The 21,406-nt window shown below is 34.9% G+C and overlaps 3 protein-coding genes across 4 annotated transcripts in view; 2 read left to right on the top strand and 1 right to left on the bottom strand.

The window, feature by feature from the left end:
- Positions 1-18,042, bottom strand: part of LOC113502827 (rabankyrin-5) — a 49,145-nt gene extending 31,103 nt beyond the window's left edge. The window contains exons 1-5 of one of the 2 annotated variants that reach the window (XM_026884548.1): positions 17,824-18,042; positions 17,415-17,720; positions 17,059-17,239; positions 16,625-16,725; positions 14,377-14,513 (exon numbers count right to left, since the gene is read on the bottom strand). In XM_026884548.1, coding sequence (XP_026740349.1) covers positions 14,377-14,513; positions 16,625-16,725; positions 17,059-17,239; positions 17,415-17,720; positions 17,824-17,827 — 729 coding nt within the window. In that variant the 5' untranslated portion in view covers positions 17,828-18,042. Of the gene's footprint in view, positions 1-14,376; positions 14,514-16,624; positions 16,726-17,058; positions 17,240-17,414; positions 17,777-17,823 lie in introns of those variants that run through there. The other variant, XM_026884546.1, reaches the window with a different exon arrangement.
- LOC113502833 lies at positions 3,417-12,221 on the top strand. Its single transcript, XM_026884562.1, has 3 exons — positions 3,417-4,207; positions 7,074-7,223; positions 10,377-12,221. Exons 1-3 carry the CDS (start codon positions 4,162-4,164, stop codon positions 10,634-10,636), a joined length of 456 nt encoding a protein of 151 aa, XP_026740363.1. The 5' UTR covers positions 3,417-4,161; the 3' UTR covers positions 10,637-12,221.
- A 300-nt stretch (positions 18,043-18,342) lies between the features above and the next one.
- Positions 18,343-21,391, top strand: LOC113502831 (protein NipSnap). The gene is made up of 6 exons (XM_026884558.1): positions 18,343-18,567; positions 18,648-18,830; positions 19,362-19,530; positions 19,724-19,857; positions 20,098-20,231; positions 20,440-21,391. Exons 1-6 carry the CDS (start codon positions 18,506-18,508, stop codon positions 20,586-20,588), a joined length of 831 nt encoding a protein of 276 aa, XP_026740359.1. The 5' UTR covers positions 18,343-18,505; the 3' UTR covers positions 20,589-21,391.
- The last annotated feature ends 15 nt before the right edge of the window (positions 21,392-21,406 follow it).

Here is a 21,406-nt window from a genome sequence, read left to right on the forward strand (position 1 = left end):
CTTGATGAGTTTTTTTTTGTAGTCACGACACGAACTTTTTATTATAAATTGGTATCACTACCTACTGCCATTGTTTTCTTATATGCCAAAACTGTTATACAAAAAAAATGGTGCAATAACAATTAAATAAACACGTTATAATAATTTCAGTAATCCATTTTATTTTGCTATGCTTAATTTGAATTGTTAATACCTACGCGCCATCCTACATAAACCTAGGGCAACAGTGATGTTTACTTTACTATCTTGATACTTAAAGGGAAGCTACGACTCTCTTTAATAAATAAATCACTTAACTAAATACATACACAACTGTTATGAGATGCCGACTCAATAGACAAAGGTCAATGAACTACATGAAAAATCGATGTTTCATTACCATAAAACCTATTAATTAATTCTAGACTACAAATAGTGACAGGACACGGCATCAGACACACCCACGTCTCGATCATATAATCAATAAGTGTAATTGTCGCCTGATGTACAGTCAAAAGCAAAATATAGTTTTCGCAATGTGATTTATAAAGCACCAGAATTTTTCAGTGACATAATAATATAGTGTTTTTTTTTATTGTTCTTTGGTTTTTAGATTTTCAGCTCGCGCTATTTGAGTGACATATTATTATAGTGTGTTACTTGTGAGATGACGCCAGATTCAAGGTATAAAAGGAGAAATGCTACGAAAAACAGAAATAAAAATGGGATAAGGTCAAGGGAATGATGAACTATTTACAGCCTTGGCCAAAAGTATTGAGCACCTTACAAATTTCGCTCGTTCACGGAAAGAATGAGAGTAAACCAAATCTATTGTTGAAGAATTCATTTGTCGGCCATCTACAAAGGTTTAAACAATGACCCACGCCGCACAGCTAGCAATAAAACACCTGGGTGCAATAAAATGTGTTTTTACAATTTTTGTATTTATTTATCAGTTCGCTACCATCGCTCGTTGTGAACACATCCAGTGATCTAGTGCGCCTTTTGTATTTTATTTCAGAAGTTTTAAGTGTTATCGTTGCAATATGCCAAAACAAAACGAACTTTCTTTAGAAAAACGTGTGCAGATACAGCTTCTGTATGAGCAAGGGAAATCACAAGTAGAGATTTCTAAAACTGTGAAATGTTCGCGCCGATCCGTGCAATATGCTATTCAGCGATTCTCTACTACCGGATCACATGAAAATAGACCAAGAACCGGGCGCAAACGCATCACCACAGACCGTCAAGATCGTCAGTTACTGAGAGAGTCGTTAAGAAATAGGAAAAAAACATCTTCAGAGCTCGCTGCTGAGTTGTCGGAACAAATTAAGAAGCCAATTTCTGCTCGAACTACTCGCAGAAGACTTCAAGAAGCTGGTCTGAAAGGCTGTAAAGCTAGGAAGAAGCCATGGCTCTCCGATAACAACAAAAAAGCTCGATTGAAATGGGCTTTAAAACACCGAACTTTCACCGCTGAAGATTGGTCAAATGTTGTGTGGTCAGACGAATCAAACTTTGAGGTGAGTAAGTCAATTTAATGCCCTGATACAATTTTATAAAATGTTTTAAAAACCAAACGCATAGTTGAATTTATATTAGTTTTACAGAACTCAATATTTTTCTCTTTATTGCAGATTTTTGGTACACCTGGTGTGACCTTTGTGCGTCGCCGTGTGGGCGAAGAATTTAAGCCAGAGTGTGTGATCCCAACCGTTAAACACGGTGGAGGCAGCATAATGGTCTGGGGTTGCATGACAGATTCTGGAGTTGGCGAATTGTTCGTGTGTGAGGGTCGCATGGACTCTACTAAGTACATAAATGTACTAGAAACTGCATTACTGCCTTCATTCACGCAACTTTTTGGCGACACGAATATGGATGGTGTCAAATTCCAGCAGGATAACGCGCCATGCCACAAATCTGCACGCACTATGAGATGGTTTCGGGAAAATAACATGGAACTGCTTGACTGGCCAGCTCAGTCTCCAGATCTGAACCCCATAGAACATTTATGGGGTTTATTAAAGCGCAGGGTTAGGCGCCACACAATTAACAACAAAGAAGATTTAAAACGCTGCCTGCGCCTAGAATGGAACTCGATTACTGTTGACGACTGTAAAAAACTTGTTAACTCTTTACCAAAAAGAATTTCTGCCGTAATTAAGGCAAAGGGTGGACCCACAAAATATTAATTTTCTATTAATAAATAGTAAAATAAACCCATATAAAACGTTTTGTTCTATTTCTATTTGATACTCCGCATAAAACTGAAAGATATCATGGGTGCTCAATACTTTTGGCCAAAGCTGTACAATATTACCTTGTAGCACATAAGCACCAATTTTGTACGGCTGTTTATGTTAATTAACTTCTGTTGCTGACTATACTATCGCCGACCTAAATATGAACATTGTTCGTGATAACCTCGAAAAATACTCGACCAACGATAATTCATAGTTCTACGATACTTAATTTATGTCATAGATAAAAAATACGATCGAATTATTATTTAATTAGATCGAACAGGCGTACTTGTTGTTTCATTGACATCGCAAGAACATGATATGCATATTTTCCTATTTTTTCATCCGATTGTAACTAATGAAGAGGTGACACCTCGTAGAAAAAAAAATAGCGACATTAATATGACTGATGACTGACGTGGTGAAGGCAACCTTTAAAAACTCGTAATAAAATATTTTAAATCAAAATTCGAAAGGTAATCCGCTGTGCTGTATATGATACAAAAATACATTTTCCTTATTAATTTCGAACACATGTTGTTTTTGATTATTTTTTATCGCGAATAACAAAGGATGTTGCGAGGCGACCATATCTGTGGCAACGTTTCACAACGAGGCGCTCGCCAAAAGAGCTAACTCATAAATACCATATTTACATGAGTACGTTTTCTAGTTTATGCTACCTAACTCTTTGTGAAAGCCTTCCTTCAAATCCTTGCCAAAACCTTTTGACTTCGTTCTACCTCAAAAAAGAAGACCATTGTACATGATTTGACAGCCAATTATGAAAGTACGAAAACGATATCTTATCAATGATGAAAGATCAATACACTCGTCTGGTTATATGTAGTCATACTTCATGTATTGAAAAATAGGCCGTATATCGTACAGTACGAATTCCGTACACTAAACATCATAGAAAACAGGTTCAATATCCGTTTGAGTAAAAATAATAAACATGTGAGTAGTCTTCATACAACGCGTTTTGATATACATCAGTTTACAGTACTGAAAGGTATTTATTTACCCTATGTAATTTCGGCAGCGTGAAAACTTACAAAATATTTTCCTTAATATTGCTTTGCCAAATACATTTCTCATCGACAAGTCACATTTAAAAAAATTGAACACAAATAGAAATCATTGAAGTTTTAAATAAACACTCTCGAAATGACTTCACGTAACACAGGAAATTATTTTATTGGTTTTCAAAACATCCAAAGGATCGCTAATAGGCCCAATTGGGCGTCCGAGCGCCTGTCACATTTGATGATAACTGTTTTTCTTAGGAATCGGTGGAGACATGTCTAATTTAATATGTAATAATCCAGATCAACAGTCGCTAAAACCGCAAGAAAAAAAATGTTTACATCATTTTAACAAATGACCGTAACCATAAGGAAGAAATCTAGAAACGGAAATGACAATCGAGCTTATGTGGTCATTTATTAAATGTGCCGTATTAAAAACTTAATATATAAATAGCAAAGATTTTCTGCAGCCGTCTGTGAAGTGCAATATTTTTACGACGCATGTTAAATCCAAAAATAAAAATCAAACAACGGAATCCTGGGACGATGCGACAAACAAAAACGAGACGTCAGAGAGCGAGCCCGCCAAAGGCACCAAATGTTGGTCAGTGTCGCGCCGGCGCCTGTATCGACCGCATGAATCAGCGCTATTGCCGAACACATAAGAACCTTTCGTGTTATTTGGACATGTCCCGTTTCGCCACTAGCTTCCCTTCCTGTGAACTGTGAATCATGGATCTGAGTGCGGACTACGGAGGTGCCAATTTCAGTCCAGTGTAAAGCGCTGCCGGCCACATGCGCGGCACTCGCGACATTGTAAATACATAACACATAAATGTAATTAAAACTAAAACGTTCGTAGTTGTAGTGTAGTCGTAGTATTTAAGTCGGTTTTATAAATTAAAATGAATTTGTTAACTTCGGTGTTGACTTTTACAATGTATTGGAAGTGTAAGTGAAAGTGTTTGTTATATTTTTACTTCTTTTTTTAGTGTTATAAACTCAATAATTGTTCTCTACTACTTGTGCTTGTGCTCTATACTACACCTATGCAAATATAATGAGACGTATACTGCAAATTACATTATATTACAGAAAATGCACTAAAACGATGATATTTAAAATAATATTCATCGTCTACCGAATCAATAATTTAATCAACTAAATATCTCAGCGTATAACCACCCCTAGCTTAACGAAGTAATCACACCACTGAAAAGGGAGCGCCGTTCTTCCACACATTTATCAAAACATTCCTGTGTATTACAACTTTTAATCAACAGGATATCTTGCTTTATTATACTTACGCACTAATACTACATAAACATTAGTTAGGCCTAGTTGTATTAGAAGTAGAGCCGCCATCGGCAGCTATAAAAGGTAAAAACAATAGGTAATAAAACGGCGAAGTGACCGTGTATAGAGCTAGACATAATATCAGTAAATTAATATCATGTGGGCATCGAACTTCATTATTCATTCCCATATGGTTTCGGTCTGTCACTTCGTGGTAGGCGTAATGAAGGCTAATTCCAATTTAACTATTCAAAGGTTGTATTGAGCTATAAAAACAATCGGTTTCTCAGTCAGGCAAATAATAGAGGATAATATATTCAATCGGAAAATCCGGATTTCAATTGTTTCACAGGGTAATGCAAGCATTTACATTTAAATTTAACCAGTGTTAAACATTGTAAAGGTCTTGGTAAGGTAAATAAGACTTCAAATAATATTTCGGTAGTAGTTTGAATATTTCCAAGGAATTATCATCTAACTTGCTACACAATACCCATTTGGACCGGATAAAATAATATTTTATTGTTTTCCGACTCGTGTCGACTGGAACTGCATACACATAGTACGTGTGCAGCTGAGGAGTTTAAACTTTGATAAACCATTATATGCAACCGGTAAACAAGGAAAACGATTCGCAAATATCATATGCACCTTCGACATTCAACGAACATGAAAAGAATATTCGCTAAAAAATTAAAGAAAATCGAATACAACCTCATAACGCAAACCTACTTGACAAAACAAAAAAGGTTATATTCTACATTTTAATGAGACGATTAGCCAATGTCTACATATGAGTAGGCCAAGTTCAAACCGCTTTATGTTACGTATAATTCAACGATGCTTGAATCTTTATAGCGACTATCTTTTAATGCTAATCGTATTAGAGCGTTTAGTAGCGAAACATTCACCGCTTTGAGACTCCATAACAAGTTTAATAACACGATGATAGCAAGCCTTGATTGTCGATAAGATAATACCGACAAGACTCATAAAAATATTTTAAGAAACTGCACTTTAATTGTGTAAAACGTTTGTTAATTAAAACTGAGTCTGTGTTTGTCAAATTTCGCTGAGAGATTTGCCAGTATTTGAAGCTTCAGTATAGAATAGAAACAGTTTTATAAATAGTGAGTTATTTATGTCACCTGTTTCTAATGTTTGAAGAGTTCATACATTTTACGTAGTAAACAGATTATCTATATTTTACTTCAACGCTACAGTAATTATCTTATCGCTAAAGTATGGCATAAAAACAAATGCAACTGTCAAGTATGTCTGCATTAAAAAATGACACCTAATTAAAAATTCAATGACTAAAATTTTGCAGAAATTAGTAAGGAAAACCAAACTTTAAAACTAAATTAAATACCAATTGGTTATTTAGTACTGGTAAAACTGAAATGAAGGTAAATTAATACATAGGAATTATTAAATTAAGGAAGACCTCTTATAATGTCGATGGAACTTATACTTATTTGGAAAACCCAATAACGTCAAAACATTCTTGCAATACACAATCGATTTTTCTACTTATTAGAATAAACAATTAAAAGTACAATGACGCACACATTTTGAATGCCATTTTTAGTTTTGTATTCATCGTCACATTAAATAATCTTCACAGGGGTGAAATTTTTTATAATGATTGTCGGAATTCGGGTGGACTTCACAGCAATATTTTTAATAAGCCAAGTTACTTCATGTAGTTTTTTGTACGTTGAATATAACACAGTAAGCTTTAGACAATTTAGACGATAGACACTACAATGTTTGCAACCTATTTGAGGATGCAGGGAATATGATATTGTCGGAATGCAAAGGGCATTCTGAAAGAGCTGCATATAGTCTCAAGATACGGTTTGATCAAGTTTAACTTTCATCTCAATTAATGTAATTGACCCGAGTTAATTCTAATTGACAAGACAAAAATAAAATGGGGTGAATTCGTTGAAACTTTGTGTGAACCGGAGTGCCATGGGTTGTATTGAATTCAGATATTTGATAAGATACTTAAAAGTATTTTTTTATTGAAATGAAACTACTTTTACGGATTTCACCGCGGTTTAATTTTTGATTTTAGTTCCCGACGTTTCGACACCTTTGCAGGTATCATGGTCACGGGCATTTTTAACCCAAAATATAGTGAATAACATAACAGTTATGAGGGCCTACACCTCTTAAAATAGGACGGACCCATTGCAGTTGTGAAAGAGGGACACCACTCTACGTCGTGTAGTACGTTATCCTTCTTCCACAGTTGTCTTCCAGAAGTGGTGGTAGGGGCCAGAAAAAAACTTGTTGAAACTAAGTGGCAACTATCTGACATGATATGGGTTTGCTATGCGGAGGAATGACATTCGTATGGTGAGGAAAGTGTTGAACATGAATGTGGCTGGATGTGGAAGAAGAGGTCAACCAAAGAAACGATGGTTGTATCGTATGAAAATCAATGTGAGGATTAAATAAAAATTACGATTAGTGCAAGAGGATAATGATGATTTTATACTTTCGTTTTCAGTATCATGGAGCCTGCAGTGCTACACGTGCGACCCCGAGCACACGACGCACGCGTGCGGGCTCTTCGACTACAGCAACAAGTACCTCACCGAGTGCGAACACTCCACCATGTGCTTCAAGAGGGTCACCACTCTCGACTTTAATGATGGATGTAAGTTATTAACATTATTTTAACTTCTCTATATCTAGATACTACGTGTACCATGTTGGTTAAGCAAACAAGCCTCTGACTCAGTCTAGCCCGCTACGGCATCAGCTCATTAAGCCTAAGCAGAATTTGGTAAAATGTGGATACTTATTCAATAGGCATAATAATATTATTAGAGAAAGACTTCTTACAACAAATAGTTTTTTGTAAGATTCTGTACATAGTCACACATTCACAGTTAAGTTTCCTTTTAGTGTAGGAGTCAAGTAGAAAATTCAATAAAGATTTTTCTAATTAGCAACATAATAAACATCTATTAGTGTTTGGTCCTTAATATGGCAACAGCATTTCAAAAATCTTCGAGCGTATATTTCTAATTTAACAATACGGCAAACAAAAGGTTCAACAAACCAATATTTCATACATCCACTCATACCAGAAAAAAACCCATAAATTCATCAATAGAATGAAGTACGAGAATTAATTTTATAAAACCGTTCTTATTTTAACCTCTGACTCATGGTATACGGACTTTTTGCAATTTGAAAAATGGCCAGACATCTACAGACCGGCAAACCGGCATGGATTAATTAAATCCTAGTCATTCTGTTGAAAGACATTCTTTGTCTTAGTCAAGAATGAGGAATGAAACAAGAACAATATATTAGATCCTTTCAGCCGTTACTAGATTTGTATGAGCCCTAAACAAACAAAGTGGTCTTAAGTGTGTCGACTACGATGCTTCCAAAAGCACTTAGTAAGCGCATAAACCACATGTTTTACGCGATAAAAATAATATAACACATGGTAACCACGAAATGTTAATATATTTACTAAGGTAAAGCTATTTATAGTGAGAGCTAGACACCAGCTGCCTTAGGATTACATGGCAATGACCCGTTGCAGGCACCTTAGTTATTACACAGATTACGCTTAACAAACATGAGGACGACATTTGATTAAACGAAGATTTATTATACGTTAACAAATTTACACAAAGGGGTAACAGAGTAAGAGAGATTATTTAGTCTTTTTAGGCAAAAAAGAAAACATTTTTATTCTCCACTAGCTGTTGCCCGCGACTTCGTCCCCGTGGGTAGGAGATATAAGTTATGTTTTATACCTGCTGTTTTTTTCACATTTTCCATTGTAACTTCGCTCCTATTAGTCGCAGCGTGATGGTTTATAGCCTAAAGCCTTCCTCGATGAATGGTCTATTCAACACAAAAAGAATTTTTCAATTTGGACCAGTAGTTCCTGAGATTAGCGCGTTCAAACAAACAAACAAACTCTTCAGCTTTATATATTAGTATAGATTCCATCGCTTCTAATTGTGCTTCGATACCCTTATTCTGGACAAGGAAAAAAAACAGTAACAAATAAATCAAGCGGTCAATACTTGAACTCAACAAACATGTGCATAAAGGAAGTGGGGGACAATAAAAATAAAATGTGTCGATAGGGTACCGTTAACGCGGCCGCGGCGTCCTTACGAAACGCTCCTTTAAAGGAATATGTGTCATACGGCCTACCGCCGCCGGCCACTACGCCACGCAACTTTACCGCACACTTAAATGTCACTTAACATCAAAAGAAAGTACCGAGTTAATTGGTCAACCATATAGCTACAGCCCTAGCCATCTAGCCAAGTGATATTTGTGCAATCGTTGGGGTCAATAGAAAGAACTAAAACGTATTGAAATAAAAAATTACATTTATTTTGATAAGTCCGTGACGTTGTCCTGTCATCTCCCTACAGTCGAGCGTCTTTTAACGCTAGGATTTTTGAACTATAACGTACTTATCTGTGGGATGGAAGATAGTTATGATAACAGGACGAGGGAAGTTTATGTAGCCGGTAGATGACGCGGATATAGTACAATACAATGACTGAGGGACAATTAAATTATGATAATACGGGTGTTGACATTTCGAAGAACAAGACACCTCACTCGCAGCTGATCATAAATATGCATTACTCTTATCGCTCAACACTATGAACACTTTTAACTAGCCAATGTTTAAAGATTCGGTCGTAAGCAATATTTAATGTTCTTTCAAAATATCTATACTTTTAATGCAAGTGTCAGAAATGTTGAAGCATTACAAAAGTTTGTGATGTCCATGTTGCAGGCAATTCTTGAACAAACATTAAACTAGGTACGAAGTCCCGAACAGAGGATATAGGTAAATATGACAGCATACAAATATGACTGATTATAAAGTTGATCGGAAAAAACAGTGAGTGTAAAATAATATTGTGCGAAAGGCAAACAAAATGAATCGGCATGTGAGTCACGAATTATCAGTTCCTCTCGCGGTGGTGCGATGCTAATGACGGCTGCACGCATCGGAGCCGCATGTACGCACCGGCGAAGTTAAACGTGCATGTCAATACACATGTTCAACATTGTAAGGCGAAGCTTTTTAATAACTTTGCCCTAAATTGTACATCGCTGAATTAATAAGTATTAAGTTTATTACGCACTTCATTCATATTCAATGTGGGAAAATGCGTCTAAAATTTTTTTCATTCGTTTAAGGGGCCTCATAATTGAAAAAAATATAAATCACAATATGGGTAATGGCATACATAGACTATGTTAAAAATTGAACTTGGATTAATTATTAAGGGTAATTTATTTAAGAATATTGTAAAACAATGATGACCTAACACCAGGTAACTTTAAGACGCGGGTTGCGTACTAATTAAATGAATTACTGTACGTATAATGTAATGATGGACCGGCACTTTCACTAACGTGGCAGGAATCTTTAAGTTTACAATTACATCACTTTGGTCTTTTGCCTATTTAATCAAACCAGGCTGTCATCTGTTGACATCACCTCATATTATGCTTACATTAAATTGTAAGAAGCAACGAAGTCTTTCTTAACGATCAGATTTTTATGTGTTTAACTAAATTTTCTTGAGATTGCACTTAAAATATTAAAACAGGTGCGGGTCGATATACACTTTTAATGGAACTAATTTCAAGCGCGTTTTAACTGATTTATAAATCACAGAACAAACAGGATGGATTAAAAAACCAAAATCCCCCGCCTAAATCCATTCGGAATCTATCATGCCACAGTCAGACCAGTCAAGTTAAACTTATAAACAATCAAATTAACAATCTCTTTCTCATATTCCAGTGGCATCGCACAGCGTACAACGTGGTTGCGCGCAGCAGACTATGAACGGGGAACAAAAGAAGATCAACGGAAAATGGCGGGCGACCCATGACATTCACGAGGTTTACGACGAGACATGTTTCGAAGACCCGAGCAATGCCGAGCGGCCCACGAAAACCCTGCACTGCTACTGCAGGGGCGACCGGTGTAACGGAGTACAGAAAACAAATATCTTAGAATTATACGCGCTTTTAGCTATAGCACTATGGATGATCACCTAATAAGAATTTGTTGTAGATTTTTTTAATTTATTTGCAAAAAAAACTTAGACTCGCCATACAATTTTTTTGTTTGTCGAAGAGAAGTCTGGACTGTTGATTTTTGTCTTATTTTGTACATAAATTGTAAGTATAGTGATAAATACTGTTTGATATTGTCCTAATGATAAACCAAAATAGATTTCAATCTTCAATAGTGGAAAAAAATAGCCTAATTTGCAAGCAACTATAATTGTTTACTCCATTCGGTTACTATTCCATGCCAGGCCAAGTACATACATGCTTTTGGTACTTTTAATTAGTGTATTTCTTGATAATTAAGTAACCTTTGCCTTCCAATTCGACACTATCTATGTTCATCACAACCTTAACCTTCAGTTGTCGTTTTGGTTATCATAATTCTCAATTTAAGTCGGTAAAACGATGCTTTCAAACGATCAAAAATACATTTAGGTAAGGAATCAATCGCTAGGAGTCAGTTTTTATTAAACTATGAAGGATTCATACACAAAAAAACGAGAAAGAAAAATGTTTTTCCTGCACTAAATATAACGTTTAGTTCACCGCTATGAAATAACGGTGATATAGTTATAATTAATTAGTTCTCAGTAAGACTCCTTGTACCTCGATACGGGTGTTAATACTGCCAATATTGTTAAGTTAGTGCTTTTAGATACTAAATAATCCAAAGAGCTTCGACACTGGTGCTTTATATATTTATAACTAGTCAGTTTATAGGTGTCTGTGATTGTTCTCACAAACGTTACGCGTTTACATAACGACTCTTGCAAATGATTTTCAAAAGGCTGTCCTTTGCCAATCGAACAAAAGACTCTCGACCGATCACAGCAGCTGCAGTTTGACTGGTGATTACTTTTTGAACAGTCTTTAAAATACTTGCAGTACCTCTGAAATATATTCATCTTACGAAACGTTTTTAAAAGCGATATAGCTGGCGAAAAATATGTGTATATTTTCGTACTGCAATTTCTTTTTTGACTGCGTCAGGAATCCATTGGATTTTTTAATTTCTTTGTGATTTAATACCTTCTAGGAACTAGAGAACAACACATAGTTTACACGTATGTACAAAATGTGTTTTACAGTTTAGAGAGGTATTTTCTGAAACTCTTTTGTCTTTTTTCTAGCCTCACTACGGAATTTAATCCTTCTATTGCGCTGGGTTTCACAAATTCAAGTCATATGCTCAAAGACACCCAAACTCAACAAGAGTTTGTGGATCACAAAAATGCGCAAGAGTGTCGTAGAGTAAACGTTTCTAGTTTTAGTTTTTAATTTCGTATTATTGTATTATAATTATTATTCATGTATACGTACTTAGTATGTGCTTAATTAAGGTATGGCTGATGCGATTTTGTATATAAGGTAGAAAGCAAAACCGGGATAACGCTTGATATTACCAACTTTAAGTTCAAAGCCATTAAGTCGATATTCCCGTTTTGTACTTCTGTTCTAGGATTAACTGAACATTGTATAGTTTTTAAGGATTATAGCTTCATAGCTTGTATAGTTTTCTTACGTGATACTTATTTCTATGTAATATTTCAATAAATCATTCCTACTTTTCTATTGGTGTATTTACTAGTGATATTCTAATCTATACTAATACATAAAGCTGAAGAGTTTATTTGTTTGCTTGAACGCGCTAATCTCAGGAATTACTGGTGCAAATTGAAAAATTCTTTTTGTGTTGAATAGACCAGTCATCGAGGAAGGTTTTAGGCTATACACCATCACGCTGCGACTAATAGAAGCGAAGATACAATGGAAAATGTGGAAAAGCAGGGAAAATTATTCATCTTCGAGGGCTTCCGTTCAAAAATTCCTAACTTATATCTACTTATAACTACTACTACTTATAACTTATATCCATCTACCACGCGGACGAAGTCGCGGGCAACAGCTAGTTAATTATATGCAGTTCTAATTCTAACAAGAACCCTTTACTAGACCTACCCACAGTTTCCACAATGCAGCAATTAAATACTATTTTGAACGATATTAAGAAAAATATAATAGACAATTACAAAGGTAGAAAGATTAACATCAGGAAATACATTTACCTACTATGAAAGTGGAACCACTCAATGATCCTAAGTTCGAATACCGGCACGAATCTGCCTTTTTAAGTTCATGTGCTTGGCTAAAAACGGAATAAAAACTGTGAAAGATAGTACGCGAGGAAGGCAGTATAACAGTTTTTTTACAAAATGTATTAAGTAACATCAAGCCTATGGACATAATCAAAATCAAAAGCCATTTATTCAAATTAGACTACTAAGTAGCACTTTTTGAAGGTCATATTACATTGGACAGCACCCAGTTTTGCCCACCCGTCACCGCTTCCTAAGTGCTTTTGCTGTGAGAGAAAAAACGGCGCAACAAACTCCCTAGCAGCACGCTGTCTTTCCATTTACAATATAATTATTAAAGCATATATCCAAATAAGTGTGTAGGTGCCGTGCCAAACAAACAAATATTTGAGGTCGTGGTACCTAAGCCACTATGAACTTAAACTGTCAACTAAACGGCCAAGGTCAAGAGACCGACCAGCCACCGCATATTATTAAGACTACCCCCAGATCGAACATACAACATAGGAAAGGAAGTCAAGTCACAATTGCATAACTATTGTCAAAAATTTTATTAATAAGGTGACTTTAACAATACTTGACTCAACTCGACTGTATATATTTATGTTAATGAGCCATTATGTGCATTTGTAAAGAGGTCATAATTATAATTGTGAGCATGTAACACACATTATGAAACAAAAGACCATAGTTTGTAACTTTATACAGTGTGCTGTTGTTTCAGCAAATACATTACTAGAATAACTATTATTAGTAAACATTTTAAATAACTAAAAACTAATTTGTTGATAAGAAAATCGTTTGGAAAATGTCTGGTTTTAACATTAAACACAGCTAAGAGTTCCTTGAATATCACATACCGCTTAATCTGCGATACAGTTAAAATTAGAATTTACGTTTCGCCAATTTTTTTTTTAAACGTAACATGGCTTGGGATAGGGCTAAAATGCATTGTTAATTTTGTATATCAATTAAGTTACACCGAACTCGAACTTATTAGTATGTTTTTTTACTTCTGAATTATTTATAAAATGCCTCGTAATAGATGCTGCTATTATTGAGGTTCTTGAATAATCAAAGTCAAGACAACAGTTATTTTGTATGCGAATACAAAAACTATACACGCAACAGTCTTCGTAGTTAGTCAGTCAGTGACGTTATTTTTTTACACACGTCAATTATTTAGCGATGCCACAACGTTTCCCTTGGTTTGTATAGATTCGCTGACTATAGAGTAGTTAATGCTAAACTGCACACGCAAGGACTGTTACGGTCAAATGCACATAAGGTGTATTAAAAACGAGGGCGAAATTGAACCTTACTCCTTTAAAGTTAAGACACGATTCATGTCTAAGGTAAAAGGAAGGGTTAATTTAAGTTAGTTTACGCTAAATAAAGTAGTATCAAAAAATCATAGCTTAGTTTCCTTTAGATATAAGATCACAGAATACCAAAGATCCGCATAATTGATACCGGGGATTGCTATATCTCGCCTTCATAATTACAATGCCTCACTTTAAGCGGGCTAGTCTTACTTTAAGTTTAAAAGTTGGTATTAGACACCGCAGATCACTTTTGACACAATAATAGACCCCCTTGGTCCATAGTATAATGCATGCAAGTACTCACGTTCGCGTGGTTCTCGACGAGGCAGAGGAACACGACGTCCTCCCGCATGAGCCGCACCGCGCCGTGGAGCGGCTGCGCGGTCTTGCTCTTCAGCATGCGGTACAGCAGAGCAGAGGACATGTGCGCGAAGTCCTCGCCTAAGCACAAAAAAAAAACATATTGAAGACATCATCGATGAATCACCAAAAGAAAACGTATGCCCTCGGGAATATTACGACTGTAACCGTTTTAGCGTTTACAGTAGCCTGTTTGATTTTTTTTGTTTATTAGTGTTTATTCAACCTTACTCTTGCATGCAGTATAATACCCATTATACTGTGAAGGTGAGACAGGCAGTTGAATTGTCAATTCCGATATTTAGCTAAAACTGAATACTGAAGTGCTGAGAGTCTTACCTAAATAGTTTTAACATAAAATAATAACCAAAAGTTCAATCCTAACCAAATATTATCATTATATTACAATAAAATTAATTTTGGAAAAAAATAAAAACCGACTTCAAGACTACACTAACAATATATACAATTGAACTAAAAAGTATAAAATAATATTTTAATTACAAGCCAAAGAACACTAAAGGAAAATCAACGAAATTATTGATACTTATGCATACTATTTACATTTGAAAATCAGTTATTTTTGAGATCGGTGCCAAATGCGGGCAGACGCGTGAGGGCAGAAGACGCTGATGGTTGTGTTTTATGTTTGTATGTATTAGTTTATGTTTCTTTTTTGTGTTATTAATAGATAAATTATTTTATTGTCTTCTTTTCAATTATCGGTTGTTTTTCAATTATTTATGTAATTTCTTTTTGTGTCATTAATATATTGTTTTTGTTTTGCCTGGCACCGACTCCAAAAATAACTGATTTTAAAATGTAAATAGTATGCATAAGTATCAATAATTTCGTTGATTTTCCTTTAGTGTTCTTTGGCTTGTAATTAAAATATTATTTTATACTTTTTAGTTCAATTGCATATATTGTTAGTGTAGTCTTGAAGTCGGTTTTTATTTTTTTCCAAAATTAATTTTATTTTTCACTTTTTAGTGGAAAGTTAGTGATTTTTAGTATAGATACGCCTACTAAACGCGCTGCCCAAATGAGTTCTTTACCCCCGTGAAACTGCCCAGAATTCCCAGTGATATTTGTTCGAAAGCCTCCACCCAGTCTGTTACCATTTGAGAGTGATGTTAATTTATGGAGGCCATTTTGAATAACCGGATATCTCATCAGAACAAACATCTAATTATGTTTATTTTAGTTTCAGTATTGCGTTTTTTGTAAAACTTTGTAAGTGACCTTGAACATTATTTTTTTTCGAAATAGTTTTTATAACCTTTGTAGTGAGTACAGGCGTGATAATATGTTGTGTGATGGCGTAAACAATGCTTAGATATGCTATAGCAACAATTGCGGTTAATCTGCTGTTATTTATTGAAGAGTTCCCCCGATTTCTACAAGATCCCATCATCAGATATTGAAATGGTGATAATGGGACCACACGGGAAGCACAAGCTTTCAAATAAAAAAAGAATCATGAAAATCGGTTCACCCAATCGCAAGTTACGAGGTAACAAACATAAAAAAAAAAAAAAAAAATACAGTCGAATTGAGAACCTCCTCCTTTTTTTGAAGTCGGTTAAAAATAATCTAAAATACGAAAATCAAATGTATCATTGTGATCAATATTTACATTTCAGAACAAGGTATCCTATCCTCCAATATTCCATAGTTGATGATACGTAATTAATGCTAATTGGTCACCATATTAGCAGTAATGGATGGTAGCATAGTACACAAATTGATGCAACTCAATGATATGCAGTTATGCATAATAATTAACAATAGCCTGATAGGGTTGCCGTACAATATCAGCCAATGTCACAGCTGTATTTATCCAAGACATAACATAATTGTTTACAAAATACACAGTATAGAATAAAAATTAGATCATTGGTTCTGTCATCATTATATTTTAACACCATTTTTTTAAATAAAACAATTCAAAGATTACTGATACTGAATTTACAAGGCACCCACTCTATGGTTTGTTAGATTGTTTCATAGTGTTTTATTAATAATATTCTAATGAAGGAAGAATTCTTTAAATCTATGAATAAAATTTTGAGTTAAATGTGAAAGCAAATATACAATAGTTTTTACAAGTCCAACATTGACTCACTTTGGGTAATAAATTTATTATGCCAGATGAAAATAAAAAATAAAAATAAAAAAATATTTTTTACCTGTTAGGTCATCCCAGTGTGCAGATATAAGTCCCGAGCAATGCTCTTTGAGAGCCGTTGCCCCAATCTCATCTGCTGCAGAGTAGAACTTCACACAAGTCCTGAAATTTAATTCAGAAAAATTATACATATATAACATGATCCATATAATATTATACTACACAGCTAGGTCTTGAAATCCTGAACAGAAGTCAGGACATCATAATAATATATGTCTAATGCAAAGACGGAAACAATAAGGGGTAATAATGGTCAAATGGTTGTTAAGGAATGGCAATATGTTTTTTAAATCAATGGTCTGCTAGCTTAAAAAAATCTGCCTCCTTACACAACTAATAAGAATTCCTTAATTTTTGAGAAATAATACTAACTACAGAAACGGTTGTCAAAATGCAAAGTCTGATTTAAAAAAATCTAATGAAATAATTCCTCACCTTACTCCTACTGATGCAATTAATGCTTGTTCACACTTTCCAACTAATCCATGAAGTTTGAAACTTGCCGCAGACTTCATTAGTTGTAAAGCAAAAGTATCTCCTCGAGAAAGGTCCACTACATCTGTGTAAAGCCACTTGAGGAGAGCTGCTCCTATCTCATCAGGAAGCGTAGACCAATCTGTAAACATAGAATTTAATATTTTAAAAAAGCCTATTAAGTAATCTAATGTATTAGTAGATAACTTCATAGATAGATATATAAATTGGGCAGACCAATGCTTTATTAGAATTAATTAGATAAAGAGTATTAGTAACGTCCTCTTATCTACATGAAAAAAGATACGCAGCCTTACCTAGTTCTTCTAGATTTTTGAGTGCATCCTCATTCCAGTCGTCTGAGCGCGCGTTTAGGACGAACTTGTGGCCGGGCATGGACTTGCTCTGCAGCTTGATGCTGATGTCAGAGTACGTCTCCCTGCCGTATAGGGTAGCCACAGTCATGAGGAGGCGCGCCACAAAGCTGGTCTCACTCAGATCACCGGCCGAAGCCGCCGCCAGCGTGTACTTCCGCTCCACCTCGGCACAGTGACTCTGCAGTTTTCCATACTCCTCCTTCAGCAGCGCTAAGTGCTGCTGAAGCTTCGTCACCTCGCTTGAAGCTAAACAAACCGACATAGTCACAAGATTAGCACCGACAACACCGCCCACTATTACAAACAAGTTTCGCTAACAATAAAAAACTTGTTCATAAGAATTACTCACCCATCACGAGGTCTCAGAAGCGTAAAGCAAGATCTTAATAAAAAGCCTTCAATTCTCTAGTTCAATTAAAAAAATATTTATAGTATGAAAATATGACAATTTATCTATTGTCAGCAAATTGTCGGCCATCAGTCAATAAACATAACAGTTCTTTACACGGATAAAACATTACCAAACATTTTTGAAAAATTGTACGATGAAATTTTCTTGTCTACCTTTTAATTAAATTTGTTATATGATTACCATAACCAAAAAGCAAACTTAGTTACGTAAAACATTTGTTTTCAAACAAACTTTATAAAATGTTGACTTAAAATTGGAAAGCAGTTGATTGTTTTGGTTTAAATTCAATGCGTGCAGAGGGTTACTGGCAGTATTGTGACAGATTACGAAGTGGTCCATCCAGTAGAGCAAGTCAAAGAAGCATGAAATTACATATGAGTTGAGAGAGCAAAAGCGAATCATAACTTGTCAAACAAGGACGGAGTCTAAAACTTGAAGAAAGCAGTTTAACTTGAAGTACAGTAGTATGGGTCACTGTCAATAGATGTCACTACAAATGCAAAATCTATTTTCAAGATAACCTTCAAGTGATTTTGTCAATTATTGATAACAAGAATTACTTTTTATCAACCTTTTATTTAGTAGTTTAGAATCATATTAAGCGTGTTTTGTTCCCAAGATGAATATGAATTCCTTAAATAGAGTGCTAGTTTTAAGTAAATCATTGCCGAACAACTTAAGGTATATTTCCTAATGTTATTATTTTGTACAGTGTTGAATTTAAATTTGGAACTGTCGTGTAATGCAAGTTATTTTTATAGGTTCATTTCAACAAGTGCACGATTATCGAATGCTGACGATGGATGGTTGTCCAAGCTGCTGGTCCGCAGGATAGAGCCGACGAAGGAATCTCATAGTCGGATGCTTAGCGACAAGGAAATTATATATGCACTACACACACACAACATAAGGCCCGATTCCACCGACAAATACTTGCAGAATTAGTATGTTTACGTCAATTTTCTTACATAAGTGTAGTGCTTAGTGCCGGTTGGCGGTGAACAAACATGCCTATTATGCAATATTCTGTAAATAGAACGCTGCATTTCTGTAGCAAAACATTTCTATACATTGACGTTATCGGCGTCAAGCCTTGACCCTTTGATCAGTCATATTGATCATTACTGCTTGTTCAGTTTGATTATTCTATCATGATATTATAGTCATCAATAAAGACTTGATAAGAAGATATAGGGATATATAAACCCTATTACTGAATAGGACTTAAATGTATCCATAATATATCTATTTATCAAGTCTTTGCTATGATGTAAAATCTTATCTGAGTTGAAACTTTGTTGTTCACATCTGTTCACCATAAAGAAGATGTAGTAGATGCAGTATCCTTTATTGGTGCTAAAAATTAAACATCAAATATTTATTATTTTATTGAAAGCCATAAAATATTATGAAAAAGTAAGCTAAAAATGTTGTAAATTTGTAGGTATATAAACTCTTTTATCATTAACTTTTAGCAAAACCTCTGTGGAGTTTGTGCACTCTCACAAGGCTGATCTTGGCTGTGAGTTAGTGGGATCATGGACGGTGTCTGTGGGGGACATGGACCAGGCCCTACACTTGTGGAGATATGTTGGAGGCTTTGAAAAAATCGACAAAGCTAAAATATTGTTCAAAGAGAATGCTGTGAGTATCGAAAAAATAATTAGGGTATGCATTTGTTAAGGAAAAACAATATATTTCATACATAATATTACCTTATCATATTAAATTATTACATCAACAAGATAAGACTATGTTACCGCCAATCATCATTATAGCAAAAAGTATAGATCACATCTGCAAATAAATTACTTAAAATTTAAAATTGTTTTTATAGGACTATAGGGCATTAGAAAAGGAGCGCGGTAACTTCGTGAGGTCCAGGCACTTGCAGTACTTACTTGCATTCAGTTTCTGGCCCAATGGGGAACCCCGATCAGCAAGCAATATTTATGAGATTCGATCATACAGGTAAACACAAAGATATGTAAATTTACACAAATCAATTATTTTAGACAAATTTTAATATTTAAGAAGTGATCAATAAAAAATATTTTGCTATGGGATCAATTTTTTGCAACACCTAAATTACTCAGTAAACATAAGTATGCCATTTGCTGAATTAAACTCTCATAAATCATGGTATATAATCGAATTTACGAATTACGTAGAAAGTATTTAAATACTAAAACCTTGTTCACATGTTCGCAGTCTCAAACCCGGCACCATGATTGAATGGGGTAACAACTGGGCACGGGGCCTCACCTACCGTCGGGCACAGAACGAGGCATTCGCCGGCTACTTCTCGCAAGTCGGACGACTATACAACGTACATCATATTTGGTGTAAGTATTATCTAGAACATTCGTTTTCCCTAGTATTCTAATTTAATAGTTCTTTTGTTGACAAAATTCTTATCAGTCATGTCACAATAAATATGGAAAATGGCGTTATAAATAACAAAGATGTACTAATATTTGTTGATAACAATAATAATTTGATAAAATATGTATGTATATCATCCAGCTTCACACCAAAACAAATTGTTTACAGGCTATAAAAATCTCCAAGCCCGTCGCGAGACTCGTGAGAGTACTTGGCGTAACCCGGGCTGGGACGAGTGCGTGGCCTACACGGTGCCGCTGATCCGCGAGATGCACTGCCGCATCCTCGAGCCCACAGAGTTCTCCCCCACCCAGTAAACAACCAGCCCTCGCTTCCGACAACCGCATTTACACTCTTGGAACTACTGCCTTTAACGTTTGTAGGATGGGGCAAACAAATCACTAGTACAATGGCCCCAGTTTTAATAGTTAGCGACTTTAAATGTTTAGATAATTATAAGTATTTGCTTTTACGATTCTAAAGGTATATTAGTGAAGGGGAGATAACTAATGCAAAGAACTGGGCATGTTATTCGGCTTCGGGCTCATATATGAGATGAAGTCATTGTTTTCAAATACTTGTAGAAGATATAAATACGAAAATTATAAAACCTACTAAGGATAGTACGTAAAAGATATAAATTTGAATGTATATATGTATATTTATGTATTTGGTTGCTGAAATCAAAAGCCAATATTTTAAGATTGAACTAGTTTTGGCAAGAAATCGTTAACCAGGCGTATTTGCCTTTTTTAATAAAATGCCTGTTTTCTGCAGTTATATTAACAATAAGCACAACGTCTTTATTGTCTCTACAATTTGTTTCAAAGTCTATGAACTATACTGAGTCTAAATTAAATATTGCAGCAATAATTGGATGTAGTTACTGTTTACGTGGAGACAGATTTAAAGTGTAGTTATTTGTTTAATGATTTATTCTTATTTTTGATAGCATTTATTATACCTTCGAAATACATTTAAGATCAACCTTAGGCTTAATTCAAGATAATCAATCGATAATCTGAAAACATGTACTTTTGGTATTGTTGTTGTATGTCGTACTTTTTTCTGTTTCTTTAATTTTATGTTAATACAGAAATAGATTTTTTTTTAAACAGTTTAACCTGTAGTTTCC

Source organism: Trichoplusia ni, chromosome 18, assembly GCF_003590095.1.
Source record: "Trichoplusia ni isolate ovarian cell line Hi5 chromosome 18, tn1, whole genome shotgun sequence".
NCBI lineage: Eukaryota > Metazoa > Arthropoda > Insecta > Lepidoptera > Noctuidae > Trichoplusia > Trichoplusia ni.